The sequence below is a fragment of the Myotis myotis genome, unplaced genomic scaffold (assembly GCF_014108235.1).
Source record: "Myotis myotis isolate mMyoMyo1 unplaced genomic scaffold, mMyoMyo1.p scaffold_m19_p_14, whole genome shotgun sequence".
Classification (NCBI taxonomy): Eukaryota; Metazoa; Chordata; class Mammalia; order Chiroptera; family Vespertilionidae; genus Myotis; species Myotis myotis.
The window spans coordinates 13,535,302-13,555,346 of NW_023416318.1; the positions used below are offsets into that span (position 1 = coordinate 13,535,302).

General features: G+C 46.0%; 1 protein-coding gene and 1 long non-coding RNA gene across 5 annotated transcripts in view; one reads left to right on the forward strand and one right to left on the reverse strand.

The window, feature by feature from the left end:
- Positions 1–4,155: 4,155 nt before the first annotated feature.
- PCBP1 (poly(rC) binding protein 1) lies at positions 4,156–5,763 on the reverse strand. The gene has a single exon (XM_036334239.1). It carries the CDS (start codon positions 5,576–5,578, stop codon positions 4,508–4,510), a length of 1,071 nt encoding a protein of 356 aa, XP_036190132.1. The 5' UTR covers positions 5,579–5,763; the 3' UTR covers positions 4,156–4,507.
- A 1,307-nt stretch (positions 5,764–7,070) lies between these two features.
- Positions 7,071–20,045, forward strand: part of LOC118668898 — a 56,974-nt gene continuing 43,999 nt past the window's right edge. For 3 of the 4 annotated variants that reach the window (XR_004971796.1, XR_004971794.1, XR_004971795.1), the window contains exons 1-3: positions 7,084–7,106; positions 7,710–7,800; positions 10,223–10,392. This is a non-coding gene — a long non-coding RNA (uncharacterized LOC118668898). Of the gene's footprint in view, positions 7,107–7,709; positions 7,801–10,222; positions 10,393–20,045 lie in introns of all 4 variants that reach the window. The other variant, XR_004971793.1, reaches the window with a different exon arrangement.

The window sequence follows — 20,045 nt, forward strand, 5'->3', positions numbered from 1 at the left end:
CTATCTTATCCCCTCTTCTCGGATGGAGGACTAAGACCCAGATAGGGGGAGCGGCTTCTCCACGGTCACCCCCGAAGTTGATGTCAGAGGTAGGACTCCTGAGTCTCCTGCTCCTCAGCAGTGCCATTTTCCCTGCTGAATGGTGGTGCTCAAGAGCAGGAGCCCCAGGACCCCAGGCAGGTAACGAAGAAGAGGGCAGCCAGTCTCAGAATGACCAAGGAACGATTATTTCCCAAGTGCAAGAATTGCCAAACAGAATGACTTTGGGAATCAGCAGTTCTCAACCTGTGGGTCGCGACCCCTTTGGGGGTCGAACGACCCTTTCACAGGGGTCGCCTAAATACCTCCTGCATATCAGATATTTACATTACGATTCGTAACAGTAGCAACATTACAGTTATGAAGTAGCAACGAAAAGAATTTTATGGTTGGGGGTCACCACAACATGAGGAACTGTATTAAAGGGTCGCGGCATTAGGAAGGTTGAGAACCACTGCTACAAGTCATTCTGTATGGGAGGCCTTGTACCGCGGAGGCTGCTGGGAACAGATCCTGAAGGTATCTGTGAGCTGTGCTGAGAAGTGTGCGTTTTCTTTTGTAGACCATGGGTAGAGGTGGGACTTGATGGCCTTTAAGCGGTGGAGTGATGTGGTCAGATTGGAATTTTAGGAAGGCCCCACAGGTGCCCAGGCCAGGCTAGGTGGCCAGAGACTTGGCAGCAGAGCCTTCTCTGGTTGTGACTGCCTATTTATATGTCTGGCTGAGTGCTGTCTCATTGGCAGGAGGGACAGGCCCGGAGATGCTGGACAGTGTGCGGCTCACTACTACGTGGGGCAGCCAAGAGTAGCAGGGGATGAGGTGGATTCGACTCACGGACCTCAAGCTCTGGGCAAACAGTTTACTCTCCGGTTGACAGAGAGTAAGTAGCCATTCTAGAGGCGAACATAAGATTCATTGCCCAAACTGCTCCCTGGGGTAGGGCCTGTGGTGGTGGTATAGGTCGAGTGAAGCGAGGGGCCTGGGGATTGGGGTGGGCGATAAAACTCCTGTGGCTACGGCACAACAGGTGCTTGCTAATGTTTAGAGAAATTATTATACACTCCTGACTGGCAGTGGCTGTGGCCTAACAGCTGGTGATAAGAATGGGGCTGAAACACAGCAGCTCTTTGGATTAAGGATTTCCAGTCCTTAATACAAAAGAGGACAGGATATACTCAAGCTGCCCCGAAGAGAGAGGAGAGGAATCCTGTGGGGACAAAGTGAATTACCTTCTAATAGTTAAATTGGCCTGGCATCTGACATGTACTGCTGCAAGTCCCTCTTCTATCCAGTCCTTTAACTCCAGCTTTTTTCAGCCTGCTATTGATTCCCTATGACCTACCTTTAGTGAGGTTCCTTTAAAAATAATAAAACCCCCCAAACCCCTTTTCTCCAATTCTTCCCCTTCAAGTTGTCTATTTCTTTCTTTCCTTTGCACTACCAAGTTTTGAGCCAGCTACAATCCTGTCTCCACTGCCTCACCCCAGTGCCTTCTGTCTTGGTACAATTTGGCTTCCCCATCACTCTTCTGAAATTCTACTCCCCAAGGATACCTATGACATTGAAATTGTTTTCCCCAGTATTCCCTTCAAATGGTCTCTAAAATGACCAGAGGGAAGGGGTACAAAGAACTATTAGAAATTAGATTTCAATTTGTTTGTGTTTTTAAAAATATATATGTATATATAAAATATATTTTTATTGACTTCAGAGAGGAAGGGAGAGGGAGAGATGGAAACATCAATGATGAGAGTCATCGATCAGCTGTCTCCTGCATCCTCCCCCTGCACTGGGGACTGAGTCCGCAACCTGGGCATGTGGCCTGACCAGGAATCGAACCGTGACCTCCTGGTTCATAGGTTGACGCTCAACACTGAGCCATGCCAGCTGGACTTCAATTTGTTTTTTACCTTAACTACTTACACTTAAGTTTTTGTGTTTTTCTGATATATTTTCATTTAATGTTTGTATATGGTTTATAAATAAGCATGACTAGTATACATATATATAATTTATAAGTACTCAAAATATGTACTAAGGATATATGTTGAAGACCTGTTACTGAAGGGGTACATTTAAAGAAAATGTTTGGAGATCACTGGGTTTTAGGATAAAGCTCAAACCCTTTATTTTGGCACTCAAGGCTGTTTATAATTTAGCCTCAAGATTTAATGGCTTCCTCCACCGCCTCTCCCTCCATTTACCACCTACCATACTCTAACTACAGTGAGCTGCTATCTATCTTCCAATTATACCAAAGCATCAAGTTATAGTTCATTTTGTACATAGATGTTCAATCAAATCCGTTAAACCCGGCCAGTTTCAGGGACTCCTCACAAATGACTTGCCTTGGTGTTTGAGGGGTCAGCCTAGTGATCCATTCCTTCCTTACCTTATGCAAACTTAATTTGTGTTTATTATTTTCAGGAGACACTTAACCCATTTCTGGGTCTTCAGTAGGCACTCCTTTACCTGTCTTGGCCCCTCAGCCCAACTGTCTTAGCTTATTTAGTGTACACTGCTTTGTTCCCTACCTTCTAATCTTTCTTCTGTGCCCAAATATGTTGTGGGCAGAAGTGGGCTTTTTGCAATCTAAAGCATATGTAAGTTTACTGTGTTGTGAGTGCTCTTTTGCTTTAAATACATGCTCTTATTTTCTTTTCCCCACAAGCCCAGATGAGTACTTTTACCACCATTTTATACTGAGGTGGAGTAATGTGCCCAAGGCCACAAGAAGCAGAACTCAAAATTTGAACTCAGGTTTAACTCCAGAATGTGGGCTTCTTTCAGTGACTGTGTGCCGGACGCCAGAGAGGATGTGAAGTATATGGGAGACCCCAATCTTACCTCCAGGGACTCTCAGAGCCAGGTCTGTACCTCAGGAAAAAAGGAGCCGATGCCCTGTAGAGAATAAGTCTCAACAGATACTTATCATGGATAAAGTTCTCCTCCCGTCAGAATTATTCTTCCTGTTAGTGATCGCCCACGGTGCCTGGGGTTTGAGCTACAATTTGGCACTTAATCGTCTACTGTCTTGTCGTGTTGTTTCTAGTGTATCTTTGCCTAATGATCATTTTTCTTCTCTCATCAGGCCAGCCTGGTCCCACCGGCTGATGTGGGTATGAGCCTTCACAGCAGGATTTTCCTAATTCACTCGTGAAGAGAACCAGTGGCTCTCAAATCCAAGAACCTTTTGGAGTTTTAAAAATGCAGCCTAAATTTGGGGCAGGAACCAAGAATCCACATGTTTAACACCGAGGTCATTCTTAGGACTTAGCCAATGGCTCAGTCTACATTCCTGCCTTCGAGACTGCCCCATTTAGGCAGGATTATTTCCTGGTACAATGATTTCTCTAAATATTGCACACAGCTGAAGAATTAGGAGCTAGGCCTCTTTTGTTTCTGGATACGCCACTTGGCAGGTGTAATAACATCCTCTGACAGGCTGCTTGCCACAGGTGCCTGCTTGCCACGTGTGCCCCACTGGTACCATCCCCCATTCATTCAGTCCTGCGGCCCAACCAAGACCCTTCTATCCCTACCGCCAACCACCCTCTAGCAAATGCCCTTCCAAACCCTCAAACCCACCCTTGCCCCCTTCCCTTCCCTTCCCCCCACCTCAGCCTCTCCCTTCCTCCCCAGCCCCCGCCCCCTCCGGGTCCCCTGGGGCTCCTCCCACCTCAGAACATTTTTTTGTTCCTGGCTAAGAGTTTTCCAGTGAGATTGGGGGTGGGGATGGGGGCTGGTTAGGCCAGGACACAGGGCCATTCAGAGGTCCTAACGAGTGGGCATGCTTCTCCATCCGAGAAAGCACGTTTTCTATCAGAGAAATGGGCAGAGGCCGCTCTGGAACTTGGGTGGAGGGAGGGATGTTACTCTCCGAGCGAGACCCTATGTCTCTGCAAATACCCCAAAGCAGGCCCAACCTGCAGTGTTCCTTTGTTGGGAGGGAGAGGAAATGGAATCTTACCAATGAGATGCAAAGGGCTTGAGAGAATACCGAGGACGGGCCCACGTTTCTCCCTGCAAATGCCTAACACTAAAAGGGAAGGGGAAAAAAAATGCACCAACAAAGAGTTTAAGATCGCAGTTCCCAGCTTTTTCAAATAGGAAGCATTTTTTTTAACCAATCCACTTTTTAATTTTTAAATTCTTGACATTACAGAACTAAACTGAAATTTCTTAACATTCCACTCTTACATTTCTTTTTGACAAACAGAAATAAAATTCATGAGCCAAAAACCCAAAAACAAAACTAAAAACAGGGAAAAGCTTATAAAACTAAATATGGATCCCAGCATTAACAGCTGAACAGAGAATGTGATTTTTAAATTCTTAGCGGATGATAAAGTTGTGTAGAAACTGAACACTTACAAATTATTTAAAACCTGGAATCACTGACCAGAAATTACACATTTGGATCATGGGAAAAACAGCAGAAAGAGGTTATGAGTGGACCTACACCGTTCTAGCTGCACCCCATGCCCTTCTCAGAGGAAAGCCTGGCATTGATTAGATACTGGGCCAGACTAATACTGGCAGCAGAACCAGTGATAGTAACCTGCCTACCAGAGGAGCCTTCCACTGGGTTGGCAATTTTGATCTGGGCCCCGGACATCTGGCGGATCTCATTAATGTTGGCGCCCTGGCGCCCGATGATGCAGCCAATTAAGTTATTTGGAATGGTGAGTTCATGGGTGGTTTGAGTAGATGCATCCAAACTTGCCCAATAGCCTTTCACCTCCGGAGAGCTGGAGTCAATCCCGGCGAATCCGGTCCCGCCGTGCATCATGGCAAAGTGGGACTGTTGTCTTGCCACCTGGTTCAGCTTGGCCAGATCGAGCGGAGAAATGGTGTGTTGTCCTTGAATCGAGTAGGCGTCTAGCGGTGGTCCCTCCAGGTCATGGGTGGCGTGCGGGTAGCCCGCAGCGTCGCTGCACCGATCTTGGCCGCCCGCGCAGATGACCGGAGAGCTGGCCGGCATGGGCTGGTACGGAATGGTCATGACTCTCCCTTGCGGAGACTGGGAGAGCGTCTCCAGCATGACCAGGCAGATCTGCTTGACACACTCGGTGACGGACTGCGGCACGCCAGCGATGGTGATGGCCCGCTCGGTGGAGTTGGGCAGCATATCCCCCGCCACCTGGACCTGGGCCCCGGTGCTCTCGCGGATCTCTTTGATCTTACAGCCGCCTTTCCCAATCAGGGAGCCGCACTGGGTGGCCGGCACCACCAGCCGCAGGGTGACCGGGGGCCGGCTGGCCGCCGTGCTGTTGGTCATGGAGCTGTTGATATCTTCCTCCAGCTTATCGATGATCATAGCGAAGGCCTTAAAGATGGCATTGGTGGGGCCGGTCAGAGTGATGATTCTCTCCGGGCAATTCCCCTCCGAGATGTTGATCCGCGCGCCACTCTCCTCGCGGATCCTCTTAACCGACTCCCCTTTCTTCCCGATGATGCTGCCCACTTCCTTTCCGTGCATAAGCAGCCGAATGGTGAGAGTCACATTTAGTCCACTTTCAGTCACACCGGCATCCATGGCGAGCGGCGGGCGGCGTTCGGGGGAGTTGGGCTCGTTACGTGGTCAAGTCTTTGGTGGCTGGCGGGGGGGGAGGGGAGGTGTAGGCCCAAAACTGCCGGCGCGAGGCGAGCGAGGGCCGCGGGAGCGAGCGGGCGCGGGCGGGAGGCCGCGGCGTCGTCGCAGGGGCGAGCGGCGGCGGCGGAGGGGGCGAGCGGGGCCGGGAGCGGCGGGCAGGCGGGTGGGCGAGGGCGCGGCGGTGGCGACTCCGGCGGCAGCCTCGGCGGTCTGGGCGGGGCGGGAAGCCCGCTTTCAACCTCGCGTACCCTCTGACCCCGGAAGTGCTTGCTGCGCAGGACCCCTTGAAAAAAAAATGAGGACCCGTCTTTTTTAGGTCACAAGATTGCGCCAACCTGCAGATGGTAGTTTTACAAAAATCCTTTAACAACCTAGCCTTGACTATAAAGCTCCGATGGGCAGACACTCTGAGTCCGGCAAATTTTTAAAACAAAATATTTATTTTGTTAACCCTGGTGGCACTGGCAGAGGTTTGGAAATGTTAGTGTTGTGGATGGGGGCGACACATTATTTTGCCTCCCTGCAAAACGCGTTTGGGCCAGGAGGAACGAGGGCAGGCCTGGCGGTGACTGCAGGCGGCAGCGGGGACGCCGCGGATTTAAAACGGGCGCGTGAGGCGTCCACGGCGCGTGCGCGAGGGTGTGGGGGGGACGGGAGGGGCCGCGCGGCCTTCCGGGGGGGAGGGGAGGCGAGGCGAGGCTTGGGGCGGGCGCGCGGGCGGGCACGTGGGACTCCTTCGTCCCCGGCGTCTGGGCGCCGGGCGCCAGCCGCCGCCCCGGCCTAGGCCGCGGCCGTGTGGCCGGTGAGGAGAAAGACCGAAACCCACCCCCGGCCGCCGCCCAAGTTGCGGCGCTGTTCGTGGTTTCTGGGAAGTGCTAGAAACGTGGCCCTGAAAGCATGGCGTCCATTTACATAATGCTTTGTTTGCATTTTGCAAGTTCTTTCGGTTAAGCCCGCAGAAACCCCACCTCCCGCCCCGGTGGCGCTTTAGTTGTGGCAGCCCCCTCAGCTGCTTAAGACAATGGTGTGCCTCTTGGGGGTGCCGGGCAGTGCTTTGGGGGCGCTCCTGCAGCTTTCCCCGCACGGCTTAGGCTCCCGCTGCGGCCAGGCCGCCCTTGCCCCGCTTGGTGCAGCCGCCGCGCCCCGCGCTTTCCGGGGGCGGCCCCCGCCGGGCCGCCATCTTGGGCGGCTTTTCCTGCCGCAGGCGCTGCAGCACGTTCCTTCCGCCGAAGCAAGGCGGCTGTGGCTGCGGGGCGCCCGTCATGGTTTCGGCCCCTGGCCCTTCCCTTCAGCCAAGCCAGGCGGGGAAGGCTGTGGGCGCAAAGTGCCTCAGGGCCCCTCAGGGAAGGCGGCTAACGGCTGACTCTCTGCCCCCCCCCCCCGCCCTCCATCCCCACGGGGGTGGCCGCCATTTTTCCTCCACACAAAATGGCCGCACGTGGTCCGGGTTCGTCGCCAACGAGAAATTGGGGTTCGCGCGAAAGCTCTCGAACGCGCCCCCGTCGCCCTCCTCCCACCCTCCGCGCCTGTGGTGGCGCCTGCCCCGCTCCGCGAGCCCTCTGACCCCCCCGACGCCCCCACAGGGTGGTCCACACCGGGGCGGGCGGGGCGGGGGGCGACCTTTAATGCCGTTCTCTCGTTATTTGGAACCGGGGATTGGAACTAAAATGTAGGCATGAAACCGAGGCTGCCGCTCAGTTTAAATTCAGTCCCAGTGGGGGCTGGGCCCCTGGGTCACGGGAGCCCCAGTAACAAAGCATTGGGGGTCGCTGCCTTAGGGAGCGGGGCGGGCACGGCTGCCCCCCGGCCCCCGCCGCCGAGGGGAGGCCGGGGAATGGCCCCGTCGGTCCGTGAAACACCGTGTCCCCGGGGCGGCCGGGCGGCCGGTGGTTTTTCCCGCCGGCGAGTCGGACAGTGACCCTCAGTTGCCCCTGGGGGTCACGCTTAGTACAAGGACAGGCATTTACTGTGCCTGGGCCAGAGCTCGGGCTGTGCGAGGCATTGTACTGCCAACATCTCATTTCCCCCGATCCTCCGAGGTAGGTGGTGTGACCGTTCTCTCTCTCTTTTTTAGCAGATGAATTCCCTTAGGCACAGGGAGATGACGTGGTTAACTCAAGGTCACAGTGTCAAGGATGGAACCCAGACCTCCTTATTTCTTATGGGTGAGCACATCGCCACGTGTTTCTGTCCGTTAGAATTTCAGAATTTAAGCTCTAGTTGAACGTCCAGGTGGGCTAGTCGTTTAAAGGGATCCCCGCAGGTGACCTTTTGGTGGGGAGTTGCCCCCCCCCCCCGTTTGCACGCGTTTGGGGGTTCCCGTGGTTCCGGGTTGTTTCGGACGAGGTGCCGGGGGAGGCCGCGAGGGGGTGACTCAGCCGCCCGGAGGGAGGCTCGGCAGCCGTGAGTCCGCCCGGCTCCAGGGAGCAGCAGCTTCTCTCTGACTCACTCGCTTCCTTCGGCTCCAGTGGCTGTGACTCCGCCTTCCCCACCCCAACCAGGTACAGACGGACAGTTGTACACCGGCGCCAGGCCCCCGTTCCTCCGCAAATACTGACAGAGCGTGACAGTTAGACACAGTGCCGTCGGCGGCGCCCCCCCCCCCCCCCGTGCGGGGTCGTGAATAGCCTGTGGCCGGCCACACCTGTGCCCCAGCAGGCCCCGCGCGTGGGCGCCCGGCACGGAGCAGCGCCTCTGCTTGCTCCCACGCAGCCGTCGCCAGCCTCTCGGAGTGCGGGGCGCTCCCCTGGCCCCGGCCCAGCCCGGCAGACAGACCCCTGCCCGGCAGCAGCAGGGGAGTAGCGCCCAGGCTCGCTCCGTGCCCGTGGAAGCTCCATGGGGTGTGAATTCAGAGCTCCCCACTTTCAGAAGCCCACCGCTGTGAGGAATACGTTTTACATAATCACAGACACCTATGTACCGTGTATATAACAGAAACAGCATTTTTGTAAAATGGTACGTATCCTTTACGACATGCAATATATCCGGGTGATTTTTTAAAAATATGTTTTATTGATGTTTAGAGAGAGAGGAAGGGAGAGAGACATCATCTATCGGCTGCCTCCTGCATGCCCCGTACTGGGATCAAGCCCCTCAACCCGGGCATGTGTCCTGACTGGAGACTGAACCACTGAGCCACACTGCCTGGTGATTTTTGTTTGTTTTGTTAACCCTCACCAGAGGATATTTTTTCCATTGCATTCTCAGAGGGAGGGAGAGAGGGAGAGGGAAAGGGAGAGAGGGACATCCGTGTGAGAGACACATTGACTCCAATCAGGGCAGGGAGCCAACCCCAACCCCTCGGTGCTCAGGCTGATGCTCCAACCACTGAGCACACTGGTCAGGGCTACTCTGGTGATTTTTATTTTTGCCTTTATGTTAAAAATAGGGGTACATGCTAGTAGCCCTCACCTGTTTGGCTCAGTGGATAGAGTGTCAGCTTTCGGACTGAAGGGTCCCGGGTTCAGTTCCAATCAAGGGCATGTACCTCGGTTGCAGGCTCCTCCCCAGCCGGGGCCCTGGTCAGGGCAAGTGCAGGAGACAACCAATCAACGTGTTTCTCTCACATCAGTATTTCTTTCTGTCTTTCCCTCTCCCATTCTCTCTAAAAAATCAGTGGAAAAATATCCTCCGGTGAGGATTAAAAATAAAAAAATAGGGGCACATCAAAACTAAAGTGATGGAAAACCCGTTATTAGGTGTTACGGGTATGATTAATGTACATATATAATTCCCACAAAACCTCCTGAGTTCAATGTAATAAATAGCTTGTGGGCCCAGCAACAAATGGGTGCCTAAGCAGGGTTCCATCCTGAGGTGGGAGTGATGTTACTTCCTTTTCACAGAGGTACAGAGAGCTGAAGGATTTCGTCCAAGAAGGTCACATAGCTGGTAAAGCAAGGATTTCAAGCTAGGCAATCTGGGCCCAGAGCTGAATACGTAACTCCCATACTGTTCTCTATAGAGGGCCTTATCTTGTAGGGCAGTGATGGCGAACCTTTTGAGCTTGGCGTGTCAGCATTCTGAAAAACCCGAACTTAACTCTGGTGCTGTGTCACATACAGAAATTTTTTGATATTTGCAACCATAGTAAAAGAAAGATTTATATTTTTGACATTTATTTTATATAATTAAATGCCATTTAACAAAGAAAAATCAACCAAAAAAATGAGTTCACGTGTCACCTCTGACACGCGTGTCATAGGTTCGCCATCACTGTTGTAGGGAGATAGTTGATTAGGGAATTAAAAATATTAGTAAATGTTAAAAGCTTAAGAGACAACAAAAGGACTAAAATACATATAATCAAGAATTAATCATGATTCATCTGCCACCTGTTTATTTTCCCTAAGGAAAATTTTATCCATTGGGTCTTTATTCACAAGACTGCCTATCTTAAGTCTTTTATGCTTGATATATTCTCTTAATTTCTTACCTTCAGGACTCTATCTACCTCCTCACTTTACTAGTTCTTAATCTGCCCACTTCCTCCAGAGTCTTATACCTCCTCCCAAGAATAGCCTACATTTGGCTGTTTATTAAGTTGTAATATGTTTTGGTATTGATAATGTGTTGTACGGGCCACAGGTACCTCTGGTGATCCTGAGATCTGGCAGAAAGGGCGCTGGACTATTCACTTCTTCAGACACCACCCATTTTACAGATGAAGCCACTGAGATAATGGAGCAACTGACTAGTCACCACCCCACCTCTGGAGCCTCACACAGGACTCTTCTCCTCCCACTTGAATGACGCAGGTTGGTTAAGGGGTTTAATGAGGCTGAGCAGGTGAATCAGGCTTAGACTCTGGAAATTGAACCATAGGATTTATACTCCATTCAGAGGAAGGATTTTTGCTTCCTCTTACCTCACATTGACTTCTTATTACACAAAACCTTTCCAAGTGATATCACATTATTTATTTAATCATCACAGGCAATGTTTCCAGAAAGATATTATTCTACCTATTTTATGGAAGATCCATTTCTGGATCAGAGTAGTGAAGTGACCTGCTCAAGTTTACACAGCTTAGTAGGACCTGAGCTGAGCCTCTTGACTCCTAGTTGTGGATTGTTCCTTTCTTTCGCTTCTCATGTTTGTGACACTGACTTTGATACATGGAATACCTTTATTTTAAACTCGGAAAGCTTTCCATTCAGTCTTTATTTTTCTGTTTCAGAATATCCAATCCACTTATGTTAGGTTTCTGACTCCTTTGGTTTAAGAGAATCTCTTTCTTCTCATTTTCTAATGTTTACATTTATGGGTTTGGGGAGTGGTGGGCATGATTCCTACTCAGTAAGACTCTTGGATTCCCAGGAGGCAGGGATTACATTTTTTTCCTGAACTACCTGGCCCAGTAAGTATACTGCAGCTTTTTCAGTTTGCCCTACCAACACACCAGCATTTTTTTTTAAAAAAAACATGGTTACATGGTTTCTTTTTCTCTTCCCTTTTCACACTTAGCTTTCCATTTCTCTTTTATTTAAAATTATCTTAAGTTAAAAGTCCTTTTCTCTCATTACTTTCAGAGTGCAGCCTAGAAACGTCATTCCCACTTTGTGTGGATAGTAACAATTTGACTTTATTTGCTGGTGACCCTGCATTGCTGTTATAGGGTCGGTACTTGTTTCCTCAGAAACAGAAGAGATATGTTGGTGTGCCTTACAGAAGTGATGAGGAGATACAGCAACATCCTGGCCTAAGTTCTCCCAGTTGGGCAAAGCAATGCCCATGGATTCTCCAGGGTCACTCTGAAATAAGGCATGGAGAAGGGAGTACAGAAAAAAGTTAAAGGGAAAATGAGAACAGATAATTAGCAAATGCTAAGTATCAAAAGTGAGAAAGGAAAGAAAGGTAAGAAAAGGAAAGAGAAAATAATAGGGCAGAAAAGAGGAGAATACAGGATTGGTGGAAGGGAGGTGACAAGAACAGTCCAGAGATGCATTAGCCCCTCCTGTATTGTAGGAAGCATAGGCTGCTGTCTTGAACCAGGAAGAGCAGCTGGTATAATAACTCCTTCTTGAGCTGATCTTGAGCAGGAAATCTCTTTTAATTTTTTATTTCCAGTATCAGGTGGGGAAAATATTTTTGTTTTTGTTATCAGCTGAGGATGTGATTAGGTGCCAGTAATTTTAATATCAGCATCAGTTCAATTAGTTTATTAAGGAAAAATGTGCTACAAAATCAACATAAGGTATTCCAGGTCAAATTTCATTTTATTCATTCAATAAACACTGATCGTTTGATATATCCCAAACACTAAGGATATTCAAATGAATGAGATCCTGTCCTTGCCTTCAAGATGCTTATGGTCTGGAGAAGGAGATAGACTAGTCAGTAGATTTACAGTTCAGAGTGTTAAAGTGTTAGGATATGAGTAAGCAGAGGGTGCTCTGGGCTCAGCGAGGAACCTTGATGCAGTTTTGGAGGGGACCCAGGGATCTAGGCTGCCTAGAGAAGTTAACATTCAGGCTGAGTCCCAAGTTGGCAAATTGCAAGGTGGAGGGCAGGGAAGGGTATTACAGGCAGAGTTCCTTCAGAAGTTATAGCCATTTTAGGAAGGCATGAACGATGTTTGCATGATCCAGTTATTGGTGATGATTGTTCTGCTTCAGAAATGTAGATTATTGAGACTTTACTTGGTAGAGCACAGAGTTAAAGTCCTTATTTTGTAGCAGTAATTCTTTTTTAAGATTAAGACACCAGAAATTTTATTTCCTGTCTTAGTGTAAGGACAAAATGTAAATCACAGCTTTTGAGTTAGCAAATGATTGTTAACCTTCTGTGCAGTAAAAGAAAGAAGGTGAGAGCACAACATATCTCTTTCTCATCCAAGTTTTGAATTTGATTGTGTTCTGCTTTGTTTTTAAAGGAGTATGTGGAAATTTAGGGTCTTGGCTAGGATGTTTGAATTAAGGAACAGGGAAATGAGTTGAAGAGTAATTGCTACTTTGTGGCAGAACAAAATAAATACTTTTAAATAGCTGAATTATCTGATTTCGCCTCCTGAGCACAAGCAAGATATAGTTGGGGACCTTGTTTCAGAGAGACAATTACTTGAACCAGACAAAGCATTTGTTCAACATTAGTCACTGTAAAATATGTTGTGTCCAGATTAAGAGCATTGATTTTTTTTTTTATGAGACACGGATATATCTGCATTAAACAGAAACCTTATGTGTATTCATAGGCTAATACTGGGATTTTCCTTGGATTAAAAGATAAGTGATATTGTATAGTAGGGAAGAACATGCTTAGAAAATAACACATAGATCATTCAGTAATCATTTCTCAGTTGTCTTCTTTCTTGACCTCTGAGTAGCATTTGGCACTCCCTCCTTGCACACTAGTTTCACTTGGCTTCCAGGATGCCACTCAGTGGTTCTCCTCCTACCTTACCATCCATCCTTCCTCCTTTTCAACCTCCCTCTCCACCCCCCACCCTTCACTCTTCAGCCTCCAATGATGGAGTACTCAGATCAGTCCTTGGATTCCTTCTCTGTCTATGCTCATTTCCTAGGTGCTTTATTTCAAGACTAAATACTATTTATACCCTGACAATTCTCAAGTGTGTGTTACTAGCTTGAATGTCTTCCCCTGAACTCAAGGCTTTTATATCCTAGTGCCTACTGGATACCTCCACTTGGGTATCTGATAGCTTCTTGAACTTAACGTATTTAAAAAATGGACTCTGGAACTTCTCCTCTAAAACCTCTATCTCTGGCAATTCATCCCCATCTCAGTTTCAGTTGTATTGAATGTATGGTGACCTCTCCCTTGACTTGTTTTTTTCTCTTACCCTCTTCATCCAGTACACCAGCAGGTCCTGTCAGCTGTACTTTGAAAATAATACATTCAGCAATTGAACACTTCACACTACTTCCTCTGCTACTATTAGAATAGTTTCTAAACCAGCCGTGGGCAAACTACGGCCCGCAGGCTGGATAGGCCCGTTTGAAATGAATAAAACTAAAAAAAAGAGAAAAGACCGTACCCTTTTATGTAATGATGTTTACTTTGAATTTATGTTAGTTCACACAAACACTCCATCCATGCTTTTGTTCCGGCCCTCCGGTCCAGTTTAAGAACCCATTGTGACCCTCGAGTCAAAAAGTTTGCCCACCCCTGTTCTAAATGTTCTTCCTCCTTTGCTCTTTTTAAAAATACATTCTAATTGATTTTTTTAGAGAGAGAAGAAAGGAGAAGAAGAGAGAGAGAGAGAAACATCGATGAGAGAGAGACATCATCGATCGACTGCCTCCTGCTTGCCCTCCACAGGAGATTGAGCCCACATAGAGGGATAAGGAGAGGAAATCTGTATGAATAAGATGGTGTTCCTGCCCTCACGTTTCTTTCTTTTGAAAAAAATGTTTTATTGATTTTTTAGAGAGAGAGAGAGAAAGAGGGAGAGAGAGAGAGAAGCATCCATGTATGAGAGAAACAATCGACTGCCTCTGGCCCCTCCTTCCCCCTATTGGGGATCAAGTCCGAAACTTGGGCATGTGCCCTAACTGGGAATCTAACCAGTGACCTTTTGGTGCATGGACAGTCCTCAACCATCAGACACACTGGCCAGGGCTGCCCTCAAGTTTCTTAGTCTAAAAAATGATTATTTTGACCAAAACAGTACTGTGTTTTCTAGCAGGATAAAGTGATACATCATTTTGGAATTGGGGAGGTAAGGACTGGTGTGCAAGAGTATGAATATTTTCAGAGACAAAGTCCTGCTTTGTCAGACTTAATAATTTGCTGAAACTGAAAGAAAAAAATGTGCTAAATTTTCATTGGAAATATTTGGTCTGTATTTACCTTTCATAAAATGTACAGCAGAAAAAGTAAATTTACATATACAAGTTAAGCTAAAAGTTTTCGAAAAATAAGGTTAGGTATAAGTTTTAAATCAATTGAAATAAAATACAATAAATGCAAAAAAAAATAATTGCACTGCCTCTTGGAGGGCAGTATTGATGATAGCTACCTGGCATTACTGGCTTTTGGGTTACAGTTTGTGTTTGGTTTTGCCTTGTTAATAGCAAGAGTTTCTTAAAAATCCCATTATCAGTCTTAGTTATTTTTAGGTACCTCCTAAGAACCTTCTGTCATAGCCACCTCCTCTCAGGATAAGTGCAAGAGTTTACTATCTTTACCTCTTCCATATCTGAAAATTCTTTTCCGGAATTCCTGACTATCCACTTATTAGCCGTTTGGTCTTGAGCCTCAGTTTCTGCTCTTGTCAAAAAGAGATAATGTGAGGATTAAATGACTAAATAACATGGGTTTGAGACTAGGAGAATGAAAAGAGAAGATTGTAAAGGACAGATAATTTTTTTTAAGCAAGTACTGTATATTTCTGCTTTATTTTGAAAATAATTTCAATAAGCATGTTTCTTTTCTAATGAGAACAATGAAGCTTTTCTTTTTGAAAACAAAGACTAATATATTGCTTTATAGAATAGTTGTTTATGGAAAATATTTCTCTCTACTCAGATGCTTATCCCTATATTGCATGAGAGAAATGAAATGCTAGAACCCCACTCCTTGCTGCCCAGTGAGTTGGTATCTAGAAAGGAAAACAACCATTTTCCTTTATTTATTTATTTTTAAAAATATATTTCATTGATATTTTACAGAGAGGAAGGCAGAGGAATAGAGAGCCAGAAACATCGATGAGAGAGAAACATCGATCAGCTGCCCCTTGCACACCCCCCACTGGGGATGTGCCTGCAACCAAGGTACATGCCCTTGACCGGAATGGAACCCGGGACCCTTGATTCCGAAGGCAGACACTCCATCCATTGAGCCAAACTGGCCAGGGCTTTTTTTTTAGTTGGAGACCGTAGAATTTGAGAGAGGTTCAAAGAAGTCTATGATGATGATAATAGCAATAATAGTAATGGCTAACCTTGATGAAACAGGCACTGTGCTAAGCACATTTTGTGGATTGTCTTATTTTAACAGCGTAACAACTATATCAGGCTGGTGCTATGAGAGGTAGAACAGTGTTAGGAGTAAGGAACATAGACTTCGAGGTCAGACGTCTTGCAATGACTCTTCAGCTTTTTTTTTTTTAATACTCACGCAAGGATATTTTCCATTGATTTTTAGAGAAAGTGGAAGAGAGAGGGAAAGACATAGAGAAATATTGATTTGAGAGAAGCACATCAATTGGTTGCCTCCTGCACGAGTCCTGACCAGGGCCCAGGCCAGGGAGGAACCTGCAACTGAGGTACATGCCCTTGACCGGAATTGAACCCAGGACCCTTTGGTCCAAAGGCCAATGCTCTATCCACAGAGCCAAGCTTTGCCAGCAACTAGCCATGTGGCTTTGGATAAGAAAAGAAAAATACTTTATTTTCCTCAGCTGTATCTGTAAAATGAGGGTAATAATAGTACTTCATAAAATTGTTGTAATGATTAAAATAATGTAAGCCATATAAAGTGCTTAGTATAGTGCTTGGCACATAGAAAATGCTCACCAAATGTCAGCTGTTATCATAATTAAAATAATTGTTATCCTCGTTTAACAGATGGAGAAACAAAGCTTAGAGAGAGGTAAGATTTTTTTGCCTAAGTGACACAGTAAATAAATGATGGGATTTGCTCCGAGGCAGCCAGACTTCAGAACTCTTTCTTAACAATTACACTACACCACCTTCATGGGTTTAGGGCAGTGGTTCTCAACCTTCTGGCCCTTTAAATACAGTTCCTCATGTTGTGACCCAACCATAAAATTATTTTCGTTGCTACTTCGTAACTGTAATGTTGCTACTGTTATGAATCGTAATGTAAATATCTGATACCAGGATGGTCTTAGGCAACCCCTGTGAAAGGGTCGTTCGACTGCCAAAGGGGTCGCGACCCACAGGTTGAGAACCGCTGGTTTAGGGGAAGAGACTGGATAAGAACTGCATTTTGTCCAACCTGAGGTAAACATAGATGTAAAAGCTAGGCTTGGGTTTGGACCTCACTAATCTTTATTTGTTATCTTAAGCATCTTATCACCATAGCATGTGCTTGGTTATTCTTTGAGTTGATTCTTACCTAGATCCAAAAAAAACGAATGAGTGGTGGTTGATGGTCTTCTCCATAACTAACCCATAGGGTGTTTCCTGGCCAGAAAACAGCTGAATAAACACCTATGCCCTTCCCAGGGCTCTTTGGATTAGAGGTAGAAGCTTGTCTGGTTTCTCTAGTTAGTATGATTTGTTTCTCTTCTTAATAAACCTGGTAATGATGAAAAGTAGAGCAATGTACACGTTGAACACTTTCTATATGCCACGCATTTTACATGGATTATCTCATCAAATCCTTAAAATAATGCTATCAAATAGTTGCTCTTATCCCTATTTTATAGAAACAGAGAGAGGTTAGGAAACTGGCATAAAATTACACAGTAAGTGGTACAGCTGGGATCTGAATAAGCAATCTGGCTCCAGCATCCATGCTTTTAACCTCTGCACTCTACTCGCATTCCTCCCTTACCTGTGTAAAGTATGGGCCTGGTGGCTTAGTAGGACCAGTTGTTTTTCCCATTGAAAAAATGGGAAGATTTTGAGTGTTGGGCCTGTGACCTTCCTCCTCATTATGATTTTTATTAATTTTACAGAGAGGAAGGGAGAAGGAGAAAGAGAGAGAGACATCCATTAGCTCCTGGTCGCCCTCCACTGGGGATCGAGCCCACAACCTGGGCATGTGTCCTGACCTGGAATTGAACCAGCGACCTTTTGGTGCATGGGATGATATTCAATCAACTGACCCACACTGGCCAGGGTGATCTTGTCTATTTATTTATTTATTTATTTATTTATTTATTTATTTATTTATTTTTTTATCTTTTTACAAACCCTTGTGTCGAGGGGGGTGATCTTGTCTTGACCCTATCACCAACTTGCCTGGTCCAGAACTTCACTTTTCTCAGCCATATTGTCCACATTCATTAAGCAGATGTGTCGCTCTGAACCATCTCTGAGACAGATCCCTCCTACCTCTGATGTTCTCTGATTGATCGTATGAAATGAGGAGAGTAATAGTAGCTCAGCTTCTTGATTTTGAAGCAGTGGTATTTGTGAGGTTTTAGGGAGTCTGCTTTGTGCAGGGAAGATGCCAGAGTTCTAGGCAGAGAGTGAGCTGCCTTCCTGAAGAAGGTAGGTCTGATCTCTTTTTTGATGATGGTTGCCAAGGGAACATTGCCTCTGGCCAGCAACAGTCAGGAATGCTTTGGTTGAGGATTGGGTATAGATAACTAAAACAAGCAGCACATTTAGGTTTCACTTTCCAAACTACCCCCTACCTCACCAGCCCACTTTCCTTTTCAAGATGCTAGTTTTATATTCTTTCTATGTGATAGGCACTTTTTAAAGTACTTTACAAAGTATTATGTTACTTAATCGTCATAGTTATATTATGAGATTGGTACTTGTATATTTACAGATAATGAAAGTGAAGCAAATAGAGTTAATACTTTGTATTTACTCAAGTGGAAAGTGGTATCAAATCCACTAAGTTATAATGTCGGGTTGGAGCTAGAAAAAAAAAAGCAGAGAGAGGACTCTATTTATTAGTGGGTTTTGTTTGATTGTATTGTTTTGTTTTTGTTCTATTTAGAATGATAGACCCTTGGAGTTGGAAAGGGCCTGTGCAGTAATACAGTCAAGCTCCTTGTCTCCAGATTGCCATCCAGTTAGTTACAGGAATGCTTTCTGTCATTCCCTGACAGATGACCATCCAAGTTCCTTTTGAATACTTCCATTGCTGAGGAACTCATCACTTCTTGAGGAGTCCCATTATATTGTTGTATAGCTCTCATTGGTAGGAAATTATTTCTTGTTTTGAATTGTAATCTAATTAGATAACTTATCCGTTTTAGGCCTGTCCCCTGGAACCATACAGAAGAAATACAATCTACCACATGCCAGTCTTGTGAATGTTGGAAGACATTCTTCGTATTTATAAAGCATATTTACAATTTTCTTTTTAAAAATTTTTTTTAATCCTCACCCTAGGATATTATTTATTTATTTTTAAATATATTTTACTGATTTTTTTTACAGAGAGGAAGGGAGCGGGGTAGAGAGTTAGAAACATCGATGAGAGAGAAGCATCAATCAGCTGCCTCCTGCACACTCCCTACTGGGAATGTGCCCGCAACCCAGGTACATGCCCTTGACTGGAATCGACCCTGGGACCTTTCAGTCCGCCAGCTGATGCTCTATCCATTGAGCAGATCGGTTAGGGCCCTAGGATATTTTTTGAGAGGTTTTTTTGTTTTTGTTTTTGTTTTGTTTTTTTTAGAGAGAGAGAGTGGAAGGGAGGGGCAGAGAGAGAAACATCTATGAGAGAGACACATCAATTGGTTGCCTCCCTCAGGCACCCTGACCAGGGAGCGAACCTGTAACCCAGTATATGCCCTTGACCAGGAATCGAACCCATGACCCTTCAGTCCCCAGATTAGTACTCTAACCACTGAGAAAAACAGGCCAGGACTGCAGTTTTCTTGTAGCATCTAAACTTGCATTCAATTCAGATTGGTCGGCACAGAAGCAATCTCTATCTCTTACTTTTGTAAGTATAGTCTTACAATAAAATTTATGCTTCTTGTGATTAGTTAGGCACAAAGTGTGGGTCCTTCCCACACTTTGGGGGAATGAATGGATAACGAGCTGACTCTATACAATTGTATATGAGTCTGGAGGTAGTCTCCTACTCGTAATCTCTAAGATATCAGGTTTCTGCCATGTACACAGTCAGAGCTCACAAAATGGCTGGTGGTTTATCCAGGCACTTGATGAAACTGCATTTACTTCATCAAACCACTAGGTGATGAACGACTCACAAACCCAGACTGCCAGGGCCGGTTGTGTACAGGGCAGTTTTTGCCTGTACTCCCAAAGGCCATCAGAAGTCATCTGGTACAACCTCATGAAAATATATTTTTGAGGGGTGGGGAAACACATCTGTGTATACTTTGTCTTTTCCAGCTTTGTTCCAATTTTAAATATTTATTTGACTAGGATACTTCTTTGAGTGATTTTCTTAGAAAAGAGACATGGGTGATACTTTCTAGGTCATTATATATCCAGTTTTGTTTTGTTTTTTTTAACCTTCAGGTATATAAATTATATCTCTTCTGGATTTAGCATTCTTGAATAGTACTAGTCTCTACAAAGTCTGTATGCAGTTTTTTACTGTCTTCAGTTTCTAGTGATACAAATGAAAAGTCCTATGCCAATAGGATACTTTTTTCTTTATAAGTAATAACCTGTTCTCTCTTTTTGGAAGTTTGTAAATTTTTCTTCGTGCTTTATGTTTCGCCATGATACCCTTAGGTGTGTATCTTTTTAAAATAACTCTTGCTTGCCACTTGGTGAAACTTTTAGACTTAAAGACTTAAGTCTTTTCTTAGTTCAAA

Bases quoted from the DNA above. Each gene is read 5' to 3' on its own strand.
- PCBP1 (XM_036334239.1), bottom strand. From the start codon at position 5,578: ATGGATGCCGGTGTGACTGAAAGTGGACTAAATGTGACTCTCACCATT.